At 46.4% G+C, this 20,402-nt stretch overlaps 1 protein-coding gene across 2 annotated transcripts; it reads left to right on the top strand.

Annotated features, from left to right (window-relative positions):
* The first annotated feature begins 1,263 nt into the window (after nucleotides 1-1,263).
* LOC148044773 (uncharacterized) lies at nucleotides 1,264-16,321 on the top strand. Of its 2 annotated transcripts, none has more exons than XM_087720622.1 (6): nucleotides 1,264-1,525; nucleotides 4,506-4,647; nucleotides 6,856-6,913; nucleotides 8,365-8,452; nucleotides 12,296-12,696; nucleotides 15,531-16,321. In XM_087720622.1, exons 2-6 carry the CDS (start codon nucleotides 4,541-4,543, stop codon nucleotides 15,897-15,899), a joined length of 1,023 nt encoding a protein of 340 aa, XP_087576748.1. In that variant the 5' UTR covers nucleotides 1,264-1,525; nucleotides 4,506-4,540; the 3' UTR covers nucleotides 15,900-16,321. The 2 variants fall into 2 exon arrangements, with proteins under 2 accessions (XP_087576748.1, XP_087576747.1); XM_087720621.1 differs by having other exon boundaries at nucleotides 8,362-8,452.
* Nucleotides 16,322-20,402: the final 4,081 nt, after the last annotated feature.

Below are 20,402 nucleotides of genomic sequence, written 5' to 3'. Positions count from 1 at the left end.
AATGTGGCAAGAAAAGTCATAATAATATGGGCCAAAACCAGTGGAGGGATTTCAAATATTTTCCTACCGGTTGTATGAGAGGGGGCTTTGCGCGCGTGCTCGCAACACTCAAAGACCGCCCTCGGTGTCAGCGCTGGTGCACTGAGCTAAAAAAACAAGGGAATATAGGACAGGGATAAACAGGAGGGAGGGCGTGGCCAGCCAGAGGTAGTATTTGCCAGTTCTCCAAACTACTCAAAATTTCCACTACTGTTTCACCTGAGCCTGTCCGAAACAGCTGAATACCACTTCTGGCCAAAACATAAACTTTGTCAGTATTCGAAAACATCATCCAGAATTAAATCAGAGCCCAAGGCATAGCTTTCATCAAAGTTCCAATTTAATAAGAGAGACATGTCGGTACATCTGTGGGAAACCTGAATCTGAAAGCTTCCCGGTTTTCCCCACCCAGTTGAAAGTTCAAGATCTTGCCCCCCACGCCCACAAGTCCATCCCATGGTCCAGTCTCCCACTGCCACGCTGGCAGCTTCCACCCATCCAGTTCCGGTCAGGTGCAGAGGTGCAGAGACAAAGGATGACCTTGACCCTCTAGGAAGAATGTTGTTATGGCTACATCGCATCTTACTCCTACAATCCCCCCTTCCCATTTTCCCACAATAGAAAATGCACAGTAGAATAATAGAAAGTGTGGCAGGCCAAAGATCCAAAAGAAAAGATGGCGGCAGGCCTGACATGAGATTTGCCCCATTTTATGACCTTTGTTGCCATCGTTGTTAAGTGAATTGCCGCAAGGAGAACCTTTACCTAGGGAAGGCAAGTTAATACCAGCCCTGAACGGCACTGAAAAAACTGACTTATGACCATTTTTCACACTTAACAACTGTTCCAGCATCCCCACGCTCAAAATCCAGGCGTTTAGCAACTGACTTGTAGTTATGACGGTTGCGGTGCCCGGTGGGTCACGTGATCCCCTTTTGTGACCCGACGTGCAAAGTTAACAGGAGAGAATCCGGACTCACTTAACAACCGTGTCCCTAACCGACCGACTGCAGGGATTCACTTCCCCCCCAAAAAATGGGCCAAAACTCACTCCACCGAAGTTTCACTGAGCAACAGAAATTCCGACCTCGACGCTGGTCGTAAGTCAAGGACTACCTGTAGACGATTCCCTCCTCTCTCCCCCCCCCCTCCCGCCTGCCTGTCAGAACTGCCTGCTTTTGAGTTGTTTGGTTTCAAACAGCCGCTTTGTAAGTGGGTCGCCTGGGCAGGAAACCAAAGCTTTCTCTTCGGCTGTGCGCATGTTTGGCTGATGCGCTCCACACCTTCTGGGGGAAACGGCTGCGGGAGAGAGAGAGCTGGGGGTGTCTCCAGCAGCAGAAAAGGGCATCCAAAGCAGGAGTTAAGAGTTGTGGCTTGAAGGACGGCCTCGAGAAGGTCCAACCTGCGAGAAGATCCACGAGAAAACGGGCACGTGGGAAAGATTGTCACCATGACCTTGGCTTCCTCCTGTTCTTGAACGAGTGAAGTAAGTTGTTTCTTTGAACACTGAAAACTCGGCTATTCTCTTTCCTTTCTGTGAAGCCCCCTTGGTCCTTTTCTAAGCCAAACCTGGTTGGGTTTGTGATACAATATAATACAATAGCAGAGTTGGAAGGGACCTTGGAGGTCTTCTAGTCCAACCCCCTGCCTAGGCAGGAAACCCTATACCGTTCCAGACAAATGGCTATCCGGCATCTTCTTTAAAACTTCCAGTGTTGGAGCATCCACAACTTCTGGAGGGAAGTTGTTCCATTGATTAATTGTTCCAACTCTCAGGAAATTTCTCCTCAGTTCTAAATTGCTTCTCTCCTTGATTAGTTTCCACCCATTGTTTCTTGTTCTGCCCTCAGGTGCCTTGGAGAACAGTTTGACTCCCTCTTCTTTGTGGCAGCTCCTGAGATATTGGAAGACTGCTATCATGTCTCCCCTGGTCCTTCTTTCTATTAAACTAGACATACCCAGTTCCTGCAACCGTTCTTCGTATGTTTTAGCCTCCAGTCCCCTCATCGTCTTTGTTGCTCTTCTCTGCACTCTTTCTAGAGTCTCCACATCTTTTCTACATCGTGGCCACTAAAGCTGAATGCAGTTGGATCTGGATCTTGGAGTCCTAGTAGACAATCGCTTAAAATTATAGGAGCCAGCGTTATGCTGCAGGCAGCAGTTCAGTGGTTTGAATCCCTAGCGCCGCGTAACGGAGTGAGCTCCCATTACTTGTCCCAGCTTCTGCCAACTTAGCAGTTCGAAAGCACGTAAAAAATGCAAGTAGAAAAATAGGGACCACCTTTGGTGGGAAGGGAACAGCGTTCCGTGCGCCTTCGGCATTGAGTCATGCTGGCCACATGACCACAGAGGCGTCTTCGGACAGCGCTGGCTCTTTGGCTTTGAAACGGAGATGAGCACCGCCCCCTAGAGTCGGGAACGACTAGCATATGTGTGCGAGGGGAAATTTAATAAAAAGAAGGACTACTAGTGATGTGATAACAGTCTTACAATATTTGAGGGGCTGCCACAGAGAAAAGTGGCTCAACCTATTCTCTAAAGCACCTGAAGGCAGGACAAGAAGCAACGGATGGAAACTAATCAAGGAGAGAAGTAACTTGGAACTAAAGAGGAATTTCCTGACAGTGAGGACAATTTACCAGTGGAACTACTTGCCTCCAGAGGTTGTGGGCGCTCCAACACTGGAGCTTTTTAATAAGAGATTAGACAGCCATTTGTCTGAAATGGTGTAGGGTTTCCTGCCTGAGCAGGGGGTTGGACTAGAAGACCTCCAAGGTCCCTTCCAGTTCTGTTATTATCTTATTCTGTGGAACCTGGAGCTCAGATGTGGTTCCAGAGAAGAGATAGATATTGAGAATTGGCTTGCTTAGATGTAGGGAAGAAGGGAAGAAGAAGAAGTGACATGGTGAAGACTAACCAACTGATCAAGCTGGAACAGGGGTCCCCGTACTTGGCAACTTTAAGACTTGTGGACTTCAACTCCCAGAATTCTCCAGCAGAGAAGGCTGGAGAACTCTGGGAGTTGAAGTCCACAGGACTTAAAGTTGCCAAGTTTGAAGACCTGTGTTCTGGAAGATAGTGGTTCCATCAGCTATGTTGGTTAAACATTGTTTAGAATGCTTATTTATTGGAATCCCTATATGTGTGTGTGTGTGTGTGTGTGTGTGTGTGCGCGCGCGCGCGCGCACATGCGTGTGTTGTATTTATGCTGATAAATAAATAAAGGGAGATTAGTATAGATCTATTTCAAGCTATTTAGCTCTCATCAGCTAGCCATACCCTTACTGGGATTAGAACCTGTGCTGTATTGCATCTTAGGCAGATGTGTTAACCATTAAGCCACAGAGTTCTTCTCCTTATCAGCTGAGCCAGGGAGAAAGGTATATATTTAAAGTCACAACCCCTGGTATGCCCAAATATGGGAGGAAGTTCACTGCTTCCCAGCTACCCAGTAAGGGTATGGCTAGCTGATGAGAGCTAAATAGCTTCAAATAGATCTATACTAGTCTCCCTTTATTTATTTATCAGCACAAATAAAATACACACACACACACGTGTGTGTGTGTGTGTGTGTGTGTGTGTGTGTGTGTGTTATAGATGACACTAAATATATACCTTCCTCCCTGGTTTCAGCTGATAAGGAGGAGACCTGTGGCTTAATGGCTAAGACGTCTGCCTAAGATGTAATATAGCACAGGTTCGAATCCCAGTAAGGGTATGGCTAGCTGATGAGAGCTAAATAGCTTGAAATAGGTCTAATCTAGTCTCCCTTTATTTATTTATCAGCACAAATACAACACTAATGTAACAAAGGCAACAGTAAAAATATTGGGTTTCTGTCTGGATGGTCTCTTGTGACGAGCCGATGGACAGAGAATGGAAGCATATATAGGAATCCCTATATATATTCTAATTTGGCATATGATGGGCAATTACTTAAGGCCCCAAGCTTGATTTCTGAAAAGAATGATTGCAATCGGCAAATACAGGTAGTCCTCAACTTACAATGATTCACTTAGTGACCGTTCAAAGTTACGGGGCTGAAAAAAAGAGACTTAGGATTATTTTTCACACTTACAACCTATGTAGCAGCCCTAGAATCAAACACTCAGATGCTTGAAGACTGTCTCGTATTTATGACGCTTTGATCACAATTCAGATGCATGAAGACTGACTCGTATGGGTCATGCGATCCCCTTTTGCGACCTTCTGACGAACAAAATTCAAGGGGGAAGCCAGATTCACTTAGCAACCGGGTTATTAAGTGAACACTGCGGTGGTTCACTATGGCAAGAAAGGTCGTGAAACAAGGCGGAATTCGCTTAACCCATGTCTCGCTGAGCGACAGAAATTTGCGCCTCCGTTGTGGTTGTAAGTCGAGGACTATCTGTGTTTCAGTAGCTGATTTCTCTCTCTCTCTTTCTCTGTCTCTCTCTCTGTCTCTCTCTCTCTCTCTCTCCTTACAGCTTCCTGGGCCAAGCAGCTTTTCGGCCTCCGTTTTATGGCGTCCGTCTTTGAGGGAGGACCGGTGGGAGGGTTCCCCTTCTTCATCGCTGGGGTGTCCCTGCTGTCCGCCTGTTTCGTGGCTTTCTGTACAGCCTGCAAAAGGTAATCATGGGAGCAATTTTTGGGCCAGTGTCCCCCCTCTAAAGCAGTGGTTCCCAAACTTGGCAACTTTAAGACTTGTGGACTTCAACTCCCAGAATTCTCCAGCCAGCTCTGCAGAGCTGGCTGGAGAATTCTGGGAGTTGAAGTCCACAAGTCTTAAAGTTGCCAAGTTTGGGAGCCACTGCCTTAAAGGAACTCAGCATCTGGGCATACCTACTTTTAAAATTAACCAGAGCTGGTGGCAGATTCAGACAGTGAGGAGGTTGAGGAGGAAGATGGGCCAGTCCTGGAGTCTGAGGAGGGCTCTGCGTTGGAGGCAGAGAGGGGGCCAGAGCCGTCTGACAGTCATCAGCTGCCTTCAGAGTCAGACATCAAACAAACAAACAATAACAGCCTAATTAAAGAAAAAAAATCAACCACCATCCTTACCAACACTGAAAGGGAAGTCACTTATATAATAAAGAGAGAGCAAAACCCGATCTCTTGTAGTACTGATGATATTACGTAATTGGGCAATGAAACGCCCACAAGAAAGCAATCGAGCCCAGAAGGCAGCAAAGGCTCCTGTTGTGACCCGCCAGTGGCCCAGCGGAGCAGTGAGGCAGAAGAACAACTGGAGCCTGTTCCCAGTGTGTGCATGTGCAGAGTTGCCAGACGAAGGGAACAGCTGAAGAACAGGGGTCGACTTGGGACTAAAGCCACAGGTGGATGGTGAATGGCCCCTCCCAGAGGTAACAAAAGAGGAGCGAAAGGGGAGTGGAGTTTGCAGGAGACCATTAGTTCACTTCATTGTTTTGTGACTTTCTGAGACTCCTTGCCAAGTTTTGCAGAGATCGGCCTGGCAGCTCTCCAAGCCTGATAAAGTCTGTGACTGTAAATCCTCTCTTGAAAGACTTTGCTGGATGCGAATGAGCAGAATTCACAGTCAATTAATAAAAGGTTTTTTTTGTCGGGACAAGGGGAGTGGAGTTTGCAGGAGACAATTAGTTCACTTTATTGGTTTGTGACTCTCCAAGACTTCTTGCAGAGATCGGCCTGGCAGCTCTCCAAGCCAGAGAAGGTCTGTGACTGTAAATCCTCCCTTGAAAGACTTTGCCATCACAGTAAATTAATAAAAGGTGTTTTTGTCGGGACAAGGGGAGTGGAGTTTGCAGGAGACAATTAGTTCACTTTATTGGTTCGTGACTCTCCGAGACTCCTGGCCAAGTTCTGCAGATATCGGCCTGGCAGCTCTCCAAGCCAGATAAGGTCTGTGACCGTAAATCCTCCCTCGAAAGACTTTGCTGGATGTGAATGAGCAGAATTCACAGCAAATTAATAAAAGGGTTTTTTGTTGGGACAAGGAGTTTGCTTCAGGCTCTTGGGAAGCCTCGGTCAGAACAGCTCAATACAATAATGTTTAGATAGACAAATAATTTAAAAACTTGTCCAAAACAACATGGTGGCTCATTTTGGGCACGGTGATATTACGATGTATAAAACGGAGAGTCAACAATGATGAAATTGATTTGTTTTTTTGGTCCCAGCAAAGAGAACATCTGGCTGGTTTTATTAAGCTTGGCAGCTCAACCGAGCTGGGCTTGGTTAATCTTTGAATAGGAGACCACAAGGAAATCCAAGGATCAGAAACTTTCATTTCCCACAGGTAAAGGTAAAGATTCCCCTTGCACACATGTGCCAGTCGTTCCCGGCTCTAGGGGGCGCTGCTCACCTCCGTTTCAAAGCCGAAGAGCCAGCGCTGTCCGAAGACGTCTCCGTGGTCATGTGGCCGGCATGATTCAACACCAAAGGCACACGGAACGCTGTTCCCTTCCCACCAAAGGTGGTTCCTATTTTCCTACTTGCATTTCTTACGTGCTTTCGAACTGCTAGGTTGGCAGAAGCTGGGACAAGTCACGGGAGCTCACTCCGTTATGCGACGCTAGGGATTCGAACCGCCGAACCACCGATCTTTCTGATCGACAAGCTCAGTGTCTTAACCCCTGAGCCACCGCCTTATAAACGTTAGGAAAAGTCAGGTTAGCTGGAAAATGCCCAAATGTGGACACTGTTTTGGGACTTGTGAATGTGGAGTCATTGATTGTGTCCACTTTAATTGAATGGATATTTTAGTGTTACTTTTCCGGAGCAAGTTAACAAAATTCGCTTAATATACACAAAGCGATTAACCTCTCCAGGGATTAATTTTGCCCCTTTTGTATTATTTAGGAAAGATGAGAGCAAGCTGTCTTCCCTGGTGGATGACCAGGTGTCGTGTGATGAGCCCGTGAGTGCAGTTCTTCTCCTAATACATTCTCCCGGTGTTCATGAGGACTAGAACTCTCCTTAGTCAAATGCCCTGCTGGTTTCGGTCCCTGTGCCTGATTGTAGGTGTGAGAGACAAACAAAGGGCTTTGAAAAGCGAAAACAGACCACGTGAGCTTGGTCCAAAGGCTTAGAAAATAAAGAGAGAGGGGGCTGCAGCATTGTTTGACGTAGGGTCTCTTGCCTGAGCAGGGGTTGGACTGGAAGACCTCCAGGGACCCTTCCAATTCTGTTATTCTCTATTCTGTATATGTATGCTCATTCATTCATTCACCTATGATCTACCCACCATATATCCTCTCTCTCTCTCTCATCTATCCTGTCTATCATCTATCTGTCTGTCTGTCTCTTTCTCTGTGTCTATCATCTACCCTGTCTGTCTGTCCATCCGTCTATCTATATGTGTCTGTCGGACTGTCTGTCTATCAATCTATAACATCTATCTGTTTCTCTCTCTCTCTCTATCATCTATCCTGTCTGTCTGTCTGTCTGTCTATCTATCTATCTATCTATCTATCTATCTATCTATCTATCTATCTATCTATCTATCTATTTATCTATCCTATCTGTCTGTCTGTCTGTGTGTCTCTCTGTCTATCTATAACATATATCTGTCTCTCTCTGTCTATCATCTATCCTGTCTGTCTATCTTCTATCTATCTATCTATCTATCTATCTATCTATCTATCTATCTATCTATCTATCTATCTATCTCTCTGTCTGTCTGTCTGTCTGTCTGTCTATCATCTATCCTTCTGTCTGTCTGTCTGTCTGTCTGTCTGTCTGTCTGTCTGTCTATCTATCTATCTATCTATCTATCTATCTATCTAATATAATATCTCTCTCTCTCGTCTGTCTGTCTGTCATCTATATCTGTCATCTATGTATGCATGTATGTATGTATGCATCTATATCTCTGTCTATCATCTATCTGGGTCTGTCATCTATGTCTGTCTGTCTATCCTTCCTTCCTTTCTTCCTTCCTTCCTTTCTATCATCTATCTATCTATCTATCTATCTATCTATCTATCTATCTATCTATCTAATCTCTTATCTCTGTCTATCACCTATCCTGTCTGTCTGTCTGTCTGTCTGTCTGTCTCTATCCACATCTCACCTGTAAGTACAGAACAGAAAATGTTAGAACAGAGAGATCTGGGTTCTAATCTTCCCATAGACATAGAAGCTAACCCTGGAAAAATTCACACCCGCCCCTCCCTTCCTCCCTCCCTCCCTCCCTCTCCCTCTCTCTCTCTCCAGCCTACCTTACTGGGTTGTTGTTGCAGAGAAAAATAGGAGGGGGGGGGGAAGCACCTGAAAGGACATGTGCACAGAATTCCAGGCCCAGATAGATTCCCTTTGGGGTTCCTGCTTCTGAACCTCCCATCACCGGCTTTCCTTGTCCTTTAGCAGGCTGTGCCAGGACCGGTGGCACCCTTGGCATTCGGAGGATCGCTGCCCAGTCTGCAGCACAGCAGTGAGAGAGATCCAGGGGATGCAAGTAAGTGTCCAGATGTTTTCTCATCAGAATTGGGGGTGGGGAGGCCCATTGGAATTTGAGAATGGAATTATGGAGCTCCCCGACTTTTCCATGAAATCATCATCCTCTTTTAACGACCCCAAAATCCCTTGCGGGGTGGAATCTGGGCAACTGAATGGAGCGGAGTATTTACTGGCCCGATGCCCTTCTTGTTGCCGATGAGGAGTTTTGTTCAGCGGATCATATTCTCATTGTGCCCAGAGAGAGAAATATCTGCCTCTACCTAGGATCGAACTCACAGCCTCCGGATTGCGAGGCGAGAGCTCCACCTCTAGGCCACCTCACCACTCCCAATTTTTCCATGAAATGGGATTCCCCCGTCAGGTTTCCCACAGGTGGTCCTCAGCGCATGGCCACGAATGGAATCTGAATTTCTTTTGTGAAGCAAGCCTGTTGTTAAGCGAATCACGCCCGATTGTGTACAACCTTTTGGCCAGGGTTGTTCAGAAAAATAAACACGGCAGTTGTTGAGTGCATCTTGCCGTCGTTAAGCGAATCTGTTTGCTATGCTTACCGGAGGTCATCTGACATAGTCACGAACGAGGAAAACGTGAACTCGGGATGCTACAACCATTATCAATACATGTGGTTGCCGAGGGTCTGAATTTTCCTCACGTGACTTGACTGCTAGGGTCGTAAGTGCGAGGACCGGTCATAAGTCACCTTTTCCAGTGCCGTTGTACCTTTGAATGGTCATTAAACAGGGAATTGTAAGTTGAAAACAATCTCTATTGTGCTAGGGGTGGGGGTGGGGGCAGGTGAATGAAGGAATCATTGTTTTAAAAACTTTGTTAAAATTCTGTTTTAAGTTTTGTGGGTTTCCTGCCTCTCTGGCAGATGTGAATGTGAGGGGGCGGGTTTTGTTTTTTTAAAACTCGGTCAGGTTTCGGTTAATTGTGGTGGGTTTCCTGTCTCATCAGCCAGTCATTGTAAGATGAGAGCTCTGGAAAACAACAGGTTGCTGAACCTCAGCATTTAAGCCACTCCGAGACCCGTTTTAGGAACCCCAAAAGTCCTTGTCCTAAACCAGGAACCGCCAAAGTCGACAACTTTAAGACTTGGGACTTCAACTCCCAGAATTCCTCAGCCAGCCATTTTAAGACTTGGGACTTCGACTCCCAGAATTCCTCAGCCAGTCGAAGTCCCATGTCTTAAAATGGCTGGCTGAGGAATTCTGGGAGTCGAAGTCCCAAGTCTTAAAATGGCTGGCTGAGGAATTCTGGGAGTCGATGCCCCAAGTCTTAAAATGGCTGGCTGAGGAATTCTGGGAGTCGAAGTCCCAAGTCTTAAAATGGCTGGCTGAGGAATTCTGGGAGTCGAAGTCCCAAGTCTGAAAATGGCTGGCTGAGGAATTCTGGGGGTCGAAGTCCCAAGTCTTAAAATGGCTGGCTGAGGAATTCTGGGAGTCGAAGTCCCAAGTCTTAAAATGGCTGGCTGAGGAATTCTGGGAGTCGATGCCCCAAGTCTTAAAATGGCTGGCTAAGGAATTCTGGGAATCGAAGTCCCAAGTCTTAAAATGGCTGGCTGAGGAATTCTGGGAGTCGAAGTCCGAAGTCTTAAAATGACTGGCTGAGGAGTTCTGGGAGTCGATGTCCCAAGTCTTAAAATGGCTGGCTGAGGAATTGTGGGAGTCGAAGTCCCAAATCTTAAAATGGCTGGCTGAGGAATTCTGGGAGTCGATGCGGCGATGCCCCAAGTCTTAAAATGGCTGGCTGAGGAATTATGGGAGTCGAAGTCCCAAGTCTTAAAATGGCTGGCTGAGGAATTGTGGGAGTCGAAGTCCCAAATCTTAAAATGGCTGGCTGAGGAATTCTGGGAGTCGATGCGGCGATGCCCCAAGTCTTAAAATGGCTGGCTGAGGAATTATGGGAGTCGAAGTCCCAAGTCTTAAAATGGCTGGCTGAGGAATTATGGGAGTCGATGCCCCAAGTCTTAAAATGGCTGGCTGAGGAATTCTGGGAGTCGATGCGGCGATGCCCCAAGTCTTAAAATGGCTGGCTGAGGAATTATGGGAGTCGATGATGCCCCAAGTCTTAAAATGGCTGGCTGAGGAATTCTGGGAGTTGAAGTTGCAAAAAGTTTTATATCCAAATATGTTTTATTCTTTAATTTATACTGTCTTCATCTTCCCTCAAAAAAAAAAAAAACCAACCATGGAGAAAAATCTTTTACCCAAACTTCCTCAAACCCCCAAATAAATTACTCAGACCTAATCCCAGAGGTGGTATTCGGCTAGTTTGCACTGGTTCGGCCGAACCATTAGTGATGGCGGCCCTGATGTCATCACCAGTTCGGCTGAGTCGGTAGTGGCGGCCAAGCTGACTGTAAAGTTTCCTAACTGTTGAGGATTCAGAAAATCCTCCACTTACAACCGGGAGGACAGCAACAGTGTAGGCTGCGCCCTGATTGGCTGAGGCGCAGCATAGCCTGTTGCTAGCCAGCCGGGACAACCTGATTGGCCGGGGTACTGCGTCAGCAGTTGCTAGACGCTCTTAGGCCTGTGATTGGTCCCCCTGTTCAATCTCTGTATATAAATACCTTGGCGGGGAAAAGTTACGTTTGAATCGCTGTCACTGCTCTTTCTGAATAAACCTTGTTCTTGTTGTGAAGTCCTGGCTCTCGCGTCGTCTCTACCCTCGATCCATTAAACTAACGATGCCGTAACTAACTCATAATAAGAGCCAATGTTTTAATACAGAAACCAGTGATTTATTAACAGCTTTACTAGGCATTATTCATTAGGCAAGATTTATTCGCAGCCATTCCTTTGCTGGGTTTATCTGCTTCTGAACTTTGCCCCTCTTCCTTTCCTCCCCTCACTCTGTGTCATAAATCACGTTTCCCAATAGATACACCAATCTCAAAGCAGCTACTGTAATCTGAGATCCCGCTCCGCCGACGGTATGCGTGGAATGTCAACACGGAGAGTTGACACTGACATCATCAGGCATGCGCAGAAGGTCTTGCTGCACATGCCCAGAAGTGTGTGCGTTCCCACTACCGAACCGGTAGCGATGAATATAGGTGTTCATGCCTGCCTAATCCACATATCAAAGGAGAAGGTCTATAAACACCAGCAGAGTTAATTATGTCTCCCAGCGAACTGCGTTTTCAGGTTCCACCACAAAACCGCGAAGCCCTTATCAGCGCCGACATAAGTGCAGAGGGCAAATCCGCGCCGTCCGAAGCGCTAAGGAAAAACGTGACCCTACCGCGATGACATAACCACGGAGGGCAAATCCGCGCCTTCCGAAGCACTCAGCACCCTAAACCTAACCCTAACCCTAACCCTAACCCTAACCCTAACCCTAACCCTAACCCTAACCCTAACCTAACCCTAACCCTAACCCTAAACCTAACCCTAAACCTAACCCTAAAGCAAACCCCTAAACCTAATCCTAACCCTTACCTTAATTTAAATCGGCTTTCTGCCGCCGCGCTGTTTTAAAGCGCCCTTCAGTTGCCGCGCTGTTGTCGCGGCAGTGATGACGCGCGGTGATGACGTCGCGGCTTTAGCGACGCGGTTTTATCACCGCTATTTTGACGAGCGTGGTTTTGTCGTGCCACGGCGTTTTCATATGAATAAACATCACAGATGACACATACCTACACGCTGCCATGCCCCTCGAGTGTCAACCCTAAAAATCAGCATGGGGAAACTCCCCTATAAAACTGTGTCACTGTACCCCGTTTTTCTACGGCTGAAGGCAAACGTTTTGTTTTAAGGAATAAATACAGGTGGTCCTTTGCTTGCTATGGGTGCATTAATTGGAACCCTGACAATTGGTGTGTCTCCCTCTGCAGACATCGCACCAGCCCTGCTGACTCTTCCTCACCCGTCGAACGAAGGCGACAACGCGGTGGGCAGCTGCAGCTTCCTCATCCTCCCTCAGAGGGACCTGCCCAACGTCCCGTCTTCTCCAGACATGACCTACTCCAACCTCAGCTTCCCAAAACGAGGCGAGGTGACGCTATGCGAATCCCAGAGAGTGGAGGGAGAAGAAAGCCGGGACGTTCATCCTGTGGCAGATAAGATCGTGGAGGACGTCCCTGGCCACCACCATGCCCAGCCAGGCGGACCCAGCTATGCCTGTGTTGTGAAGAAGAAGACGGCGGCCGATGGCAAACAAACCTGGGTGGAGGTGGATAAACCTCCACAGATGTCTCTTCTCACCGGCACGGGGTTATCTCTGCCGGCAAAAGAGGTAGGAGGTGTTTTTAAGGGGCCTTCAAGAGAAACGTTCTTGTTCTGTTCAAGAATGGTGGCTTCCATTGTTAGATCTCCCCTCCTAAGCCCCATAGATCAGTGTTTCTCAACCTTGGCAACTTGAAGATGTCTGGACTTCAACTCCCAGAATTCCCCAGCCAGCATTTGCTGGCTGGGGAATTCTGGGAGTTGAAGTCCAGACATCTTCAAGTTGCCAAGGTTGAGAAACACTGCCATAGATAGACCATTCTTTTAGCGACCGTGGGAAATGTATTGATTGGTTTATTAAATGTGCAGGGAGTCCTCGCCCTTGGTTCTGCTACCAACTGTGGTCGTAAGTTGAAGGCATGCTGGCTGGGGGATTCTAAGTGTTGAACGTAACTTAAAAGTTGCCAAGGTTGAGAAACTTAGATGCCAAGCCTTAGCTGATTTGCCTGTTTTGAATTCTGGAGAGCATCCCAATAGTTTCATCAAGGCTCCACCCAGATAAACGGAACAGGATATCCTTGGGACCTTGAAGGTCTTCTAGTCCAACCCTCTGCTCAAAGCAGGAGAGCCTATATATCATTCCAGACAAATGGCTATCCAACATCTTCTTAAAGACTTCCAGTGTTGGGGCATTCACAACTTCTGGAGGCAATTTCTGTTCCACTGATTAATTGTTCTCACTGTCAGGAAATTCCTCCTCAGTTCTAAGTTGCTTCTTTCCTTGATTAGTTTCCACCCATTGCTTCTTGTTCTACCTTTGGGTGCCTTGGAGAATAGTTTGACCCCCCCCTCTTCTTTGTGGCAGCCCCTCAAGCATTGGAAGACCCCTATGTATTCCCCTTCATCTTAGTTTGTTAACTATTTGCCTGTTTCTTCCGACGACTGTAGCTGAGTTGAAGGATTATAGATCCATTGTGCTTGATTTTCTAGGGCAGGGGTCCCTAAAGTTGGCAACTTTAAGATTTGGGGCCTTCTATTCCCAGAATTCCCCAGTCAGAATGGCTAGCTGAGGAATTATGGAAGTTGAATTTGGGGCCTTCAATTCCCAGAATTCCCCAGACAGATCGGCTGACCGGCTGAGGAATTCGAAAAGATAACCTTGCAGACTCCAATTCCCAGAATTCCCCAGCCAAACCGGCTGACCGGCTGACCGGCTGAGGAATTCGGAAACTTGAACTTGCGGACTTCAATTCCCAGAATTCCCAAGCCAGACCGGCTGACGAGCTGAGGAATTCGGGAAGTTGAACTTGCCAAATTCAATTCACAGAATTCCCCAGCCAGACCAGCTGACCGGCTGAGGAATTTGGGAAGTTGAACTTGCAGAATTCAATTCCCAGAATTCCCCAGCCAGACCGGCTGACGAGCTGAGGAATTCGGGAAGTTGAACTTGCGGACTTCAATTCCCAGAATTCCCCAGCCAGACCGGCTGACCGGCTGAGGAATTCGGGAAGTTGAACTTGCCAAATTCAATTCACAGAATTCTCCAGCCAGACCGGCTGACCGGCTGAGGAATTTGGGAAGTTGAACTTGCGGACTTCAATTCACAGAATTCTCCAGCCAGACCGGCTGACCAGCTTAGGAATTCGGGAAGTTGAACTTGCAGACTTCAGTTCCCAGAATTCCCCAGCGAGACCGGCTGACCGGCTGAGGAATTCGGGAAGTTGAACTTGCGGACTTCAATTCACAGAATTCCCCAGCCAGACCGGCTGACTGGCTGAGGAATTCGGGAAGTTGAACTTGCGGACTTCAATTCCCAGAATTCCCCAGCCAGACCAGCTGACTGGCTGAGGAATTCAGGAAGCTGAAATTGCGGACTTCAATTCCCAGAATTCCCCAGCCAGACCGGCTGACTGGCTGAGGAATTTGAGAAGTTGAACTTGCGGACTTCAATTCACAGAATTCTCCAGCCAGACCGGCTGACTGGCTGAGGAATTTGAGAAGTTGAACTTGCGGACTTCAATTCACAGAATTCTCCAGCCAGATCGGCTGACTGGCTGAGGAATTCGGGAAGTTGAACTTGCGGACTTCAATTCACAGAATTCTCCAGCCAGACCGGCTGACTGGCTGAGGAATTTGAGAAGTTGAACTTGCGGACTTCAATTCCCAGAATTCCCCAGCCAGACCGGCTGACTGGCTGAGGAATTCCAGAAGTTGAACTTGCGGACTTCAATTCACAGAATTCTCCAGCCAGACCGGCTGACTGGCTGAGGAATTTGAGAAGTTGAACTTGCGGACTTCAATTCACAGAATTCCCCAGCCAGACCGGCTGACTGGCTGAGGAATTCGGGAAGTTGAACTTGCGGACTTCAATTCACAGAATTCTCCAGCCAGACCGGCTGACTGGCTGAGGAATTTGAGAAGTTAAACTTGCGGACTTCAATTCCCAGAATTCCCCAGCCAGACCGGCTGACTGGCTGAGGAATTCGGGAAGTTGAACTTGCGGACTTCAATTCACAGAATTCCCCAGCCAGACCGGCTGACTGGCTGAGGAATTCAGGAAGCTGAACTTGCAGACTTCAATTCACAGAATTCTCCAGCCAGACCAGCTGACTGGCTGAGGAATTTGAGAAGTTGAACTTGCGGACTTCAATTCCCAGAATTCCCCAGCCAGCATGAAGTCCACAAATCTTACAGTTGCCAAATTTGGAGACCCCTGTCCTAAAGCATTGTTGAGACCAGTGTGAAGATCTTTTTCAGGTCTGTAAAGCAGAACAAAAAGGCTGAAGTAAAATGATAAGATGGCGGAGTTTCACTTCACCACGGAATTGACATTCCCAGCTGTGGTCGCTAAGCAAGGACTACCTGTACGGCTGCTTCGGCCCCTAACAACTCTTTCTTTTACAGATAGAAGAAATGTACTCGGTGGTGTGCAAAGATAAAAAGAAGAAGAAAGCCCAGCGTCCTGAAGGGGATGGCGAAGAGGCAGCGCCCCAAGCAAAGGGAAATCCAGGGCATTGCCAGGAGATTAGGGTCAGTCTGGAATCCAACGGCATTGCAAGTTACCAGCCCTCATCGCTCCCCACCGCCATGGAGCCTTACTATGATACCGTGCCTTGTGAACCCTGGACTAAAGTTGCAAGTCAGCCAGTGGCTGAGCCGGCTTATGAGTCCGTGGACACTTACTGGAACAAGGTGAAAAAGAAATCAAAAGTACAGAAGAAGAAAATGACGCCCGAAAATTTGTACGAAAGCATCGACCAAGTGGCCATTTAGGGCCGAGGCCGAACATCAGAACTGGAAAGCTGACTCTTTCTGTGGCCTTTTTACGGGTTCCACAACCCAGGTTCAACCGGTAAAGGGAAGTACAAACAGAGAGTCTTCAGCTTACAACCAACCAATCCATCAGTCGATGAATCAATCGATCGATTAATCAATTAGGACACAGGCAGTCCTCAACGTATGACCACAATTGGCCCAAAGTTAACATTGCTAAGGGAGGCATTTGTCAAGTAAGACGTCAGGGTTCCAAATAGCATCTAAAAGTAAATCAGAGTCCGAGGCAAAGTATTGCTCAAAATTCTAATTGATGAAGAGAGACATGTTGGCACATCTGGGGAAACCCGAATCTGAAAGCTTTCCGGTTTTTCCCATCCAGTTGAAAGTTCAAGATCTTGCCCCCACATCCACAAGTCCATCCCATGGTCCATTCTACCGCTGCCATTCTGGCAGTTTCCACCCATCCAGTTCCGGTCAGGTGCAGAGGTGCAAAGACAAAGGGTGACCTTGGCTTTCTAGAAAGAATGTTGTTATGGCTACATCGCATCTAACTCCGTACAATCCCCCCTCCCGTTTTCCCACAATAGAAAATGCATAGTAGAAGAATAAAAAGGGTGGCAGGCCAAAGACCCAAAAGAAAAGATGGCGGCAGGCCTGACATGAGATTTGCCCCATTTTATGACCCTTGTTGCCACCGTTGTTAAGCGAATTACCGCTGTTGTCAAGCGAGTAACATGGCCGTTAAGTGAGTCCATGACTTTGCTTGTCAGAAGGTGGCAAAAAGGGATCACAATGACCCTCCCTGGGACACTGCGACCGTCATAAATATGAACCAGTTGCCAAGCATCCTCATGTAACTGTGAAGAGGCTGCAATGGTCATAAGTGTGAAAAGCGGTCATAACTCGCTTTTTCCAGTACTGATGTAACTTCAAACGGTCACTAAATGACCTGTTGTAAGTCGAGGACTACCTGTGGCTCACTTATCAACTGACTTGCTTAGCAATGGAAATTGTAGTCCCAATTGTGGTCGTAAATCGAGGACTATGTGTTTTATCTTAAACTTATAAGCTTACGGTCAATAAAATTCAACTCCCAATGGCAGGACATGCCATGAAGAGGCCATTAACTATATGTGACCAGACCTGAGAACGGTTAATGCGCTTCTGATAAGCTGCCCACCTGTATATTTGCCCTCCTTTTGGTAGCCTCTGTGATTTGGGCATCCACTTGGCCCATCTCAACCCAGCCCTCCTTGTATCTGGTGGGTGGGGAGGATGGGTAGTGTGGTCCAAATGCTTGTAGAAGGTGCCAGCTCAGACCGGTTGCTCCAAAACCTTTTGCTTTGTCTGCTTCTACAAATGTTGTTTTCTTCGCCAGCTCTGATATATAAAGGAAATCTGCACACTTCCTGCCATTGTGTGCATTTGTGGGGGTATCGCGGTGGATAGAATGCAGCATTGCAGGCCAACTCTGCCCACAGCCAGCAGTTCAATCCTGACTATCTTAAGGTTGACTCAGCCTTCCATCCTTCCGAGGTGGGTAAAATGAGGACCCAGATTGTTGGGGGCAGGATGGATGACTCTGTAAACTGCTTAGAGAGGGCTGGAAAGCACTGTGAAGAGGTATATGTCTAAGTGCTATTGCTGACTATCTATCTATCTATCTATCTATCTATCTATCTATCTATCTATCTATCTATCTAATCTATCTATCTATCTATCTATCTATCTATCTATTATCTAATCTATCTATCTATCTATCTATCTTTTATCTATCTATCTATCTATCTATTATCTTATCTATCTATCTATCTATCTATCTATCTATCATCTATATCTATCTATCTATCTATCTATCTATCTATCTATCTATCTATCTATCTATCATCTATCTATCTATTTAGCATCTATCTATCTTTATCCATCTATCTATCATCTGTCTATCTGTCTCATCTCTCTCTCTATCCCTCCCTCCCTATCATCTATCTCCATCCATCCACCCACCCATCCACCCACTATCCATTCCTTTCCATCTGTCCATCCATCTATCCACCCACCCATCCATCCCTTTCTGTCTGTCCATCTATCCATCCATCCATCCATCCATACTATCTATTACAATGCAACAGTGCAGGCTAATGCAGCTCACCGACAGCAGTTCGATCCTGACTGGCTCAAGGTTGTCTCAGCCTTCCATCCTTCCAAGGTCAGTCAAATGAGGACCCAGATTGTTGGGGGCAACAGGCTGACTCTGTAAACCACTTAAAGAGGGGCTGTAAAGCACTGTGAAGTGGTATATGTGCTATTACTATTCCTTCCTCCCTCCCTCCCTCCCTTCCTTCCTTCCTTCCTTCCTTCCTTCCTTCCTTCCAACCTCCCTCCTCTTCCTTCCTTCAAACGCAGTATAGTAGGCTAACTCTGCCCACTGCCAGCAATTCGATCCTGACCACCTCAAGGTTGACTCAACCTTCCATCCTTCCGAGGTGGGTAAAATGAGAACCCGGATTGTTGCGGGCAAGAGGCTGGCTCTGTAAACCGCTAAGAAAGGGGTCTAAAAGCACCGTGAAGCGGTAGATAAGCCTAGGAGCTATTCCTTTTTCCTCAAATAAATATTCAATTGCAGATTGATGGGAAGTCCAGCAAGGGATGGAGGGCGAAGGCAGGGGGATGCAGCCAGCTGAAAAGCTGAATAGCCATTTTGGGGATAAAAGGGGAAGCAGGTGTTAAGCTGAAATACCACTGAGTGAAACCCGGGTGCCAAATGACAGTCATGGTGCTGGAAAGTTTGCAGACGGAGATGCGATAACCTGCACAGCTCTAACAGTATTTTTGGCCTTGAGTGTTTCCAACAACACTGTGCAGTTACGCCTGTCTCGAAAAAGAGACACCCAGGAGTTCAAAGGCTGAAACAGCAGCCAAGAAGAATTAGGAGAGAAGGTGTAATTTTCCTTTCCTTTATTTTCCTTTTCCTTTCCTTTATTTTCCTTTTCCTTCTTTTATTTTCCTTTTCCTTCCATTATTTTTCTTTTCCTTTCCTTTATTTTCCTTTTCCTTTCCTTTATTTTCCTTTTCCTTTCCTTTCTTTTCCTTTTCCTTTCCTTTATTTTCCTTTTCCTTCCTTTATTTTCCTTTTTCTTTCCTTTATTTTCCTTTTTCTTTTCCTTCCTTTATTTTCCTTTTCCTTTCCTTTATTTTCCTTTTTCTTTCCTTTATTTTCCTTTTCCTTCCATTATTTTCCTTTTCCTTTCCTTTATTTTCCTTTTCCTTTCCTTTATTTTCCTTTTCCTTCCTTTATTTTCCTTTTCCTTCCTTTATTTTCCTTTTCCTTCCATTATTTTCCTTTTCCTTTCCTTTATTTTCCTTTTTCTTTCCTTTATTTTCCTTTTTCTTTCCTTTATTTTCCTTTTCCTTTATTTTCCATGACTCACAACCGTTCGTTTACTGATGGTTCGAAGTTACAACGGCCCTGAAAAAAGCAACTTATGGCCATTTTTCACACTTATCGACCATTGCAGCATCCCCATGGCCACGGGATTCAAAATTCAGATGCAAGGCAACTGACTCACACTTATGACGGCTGCAGTGTACCAGGTTCACATGCTCCCCTCTTGCGACCCCCTGACAAGCAAAGCCAGGTTCACTTTACAAGCGTGCTACTAAAAACTGCAGCGATTCACTTAACAACCACAATAAGAACAGGTGGTAAAATGGAGCACAACTCACTTAAGAACCGTCTTGCTTAGCGATAGTAGTTTTGGGCTCAGTTGGAGTCGTAAGTTGAGGACTAATTGAATTTCTCTAATTAAAATAGCTGCCCATCTCAGCAAAGTCAATTCTAGGCAGCATAAAACCAAGATAAAGATAAAGGTCAAAGATAAAGATAAACAGTAAGTAAATACATGTAATCTTTGAGAACTGCGTGAATTGAATTATAATCCTAAAAATTAAGGAGAAAAGGATGTACTCATTACTCAGAGCTATCAATTGAGGGTGTCTGGCGCCCCCTGGCGGTGGTTAGCTTGACATACCTGCAGAGATTTCTGTTTTAAAAACAGATAATAGAATGGGATAGAAGAGAGGAGAAGAGTTCAGTTCAGTTCAGTTCAGTTTATTATATTTATATGCCGCCCTTTCCCCCTGAAGGGGACTCAGGGCGGCTCACAACTCGAACCGGGGAAGGGGGATACAGACAAATTTTTTTAAAAAAACAAGCATAACAATGTATAATTTAAAAGAGGAGAATAACAGAGTTGGAAGGGACCTTGGAGGTCTTCCAGTCCAACCCCCTGCCTAGGCAGGAAACCCTACACCGTTTCAGACAAACGGTTGTCCAACATCTTCTTTAAAACTTTCAGTGTTGGAGCATTCACAACTTCTGAAACAGAGGTGGTATTTAGCAGGTTCTGACCAGTTCTGGAGAACCGGCAGCGGAAATTTTGAGTAGTTCGGAGAACTGGTAAATACCACCTCTGACTGGCCCCGCCCCCATCTATTCTCTGG

Source organism: Thamnophis sirtalis, unplaced genomic scaffold (assembly GCF_051295495.1).
Source record: "Thamnophis sirtalis isolate CommonGarterSnake01/CBP01778 unplaced genomic scaffold, rThaSir2_p1.2 scaffold_7, whole genome shotgun sequence".
Lineage (NCBI taxonomy): Eukaryota > Metazoa > Chordata > Lepidosauria > Squamata > Natricidae > Thamnophis > Thamnophis sirtalis.
This window is presented reverse-complemented; position numbering and strand designations above follow the sequence as displayed.

What these genes read in the sequence shown, in the direction of transcription:
- LOC148044773 (XM_087720621.1), top strand. Translation starts at nt 4,541, where the DNA reads ATGGCGTCCGTCTTTGAGGGAGGACCGGTGGGAGGGTTCCCCTTCTTC. An exon ending in TTCTGTACAGCCTGCAAAAG is followed by an intron (nt 4,648 to 6,855) that starts GTAATCATGGGA and finishes TGTATTATTTAG; the next exon opens with GAAAGATGAGAGCAAGCTGT. An exon ending in GAGAGATCCAGGGGATGCAA is followed by an intron (nt 8,453 to 12,295) that starts GTAAGTGTCCAG and finishes CTCCCTCTGCAG; the next exon opens with ACATCGCACCAGCCCTGCTG.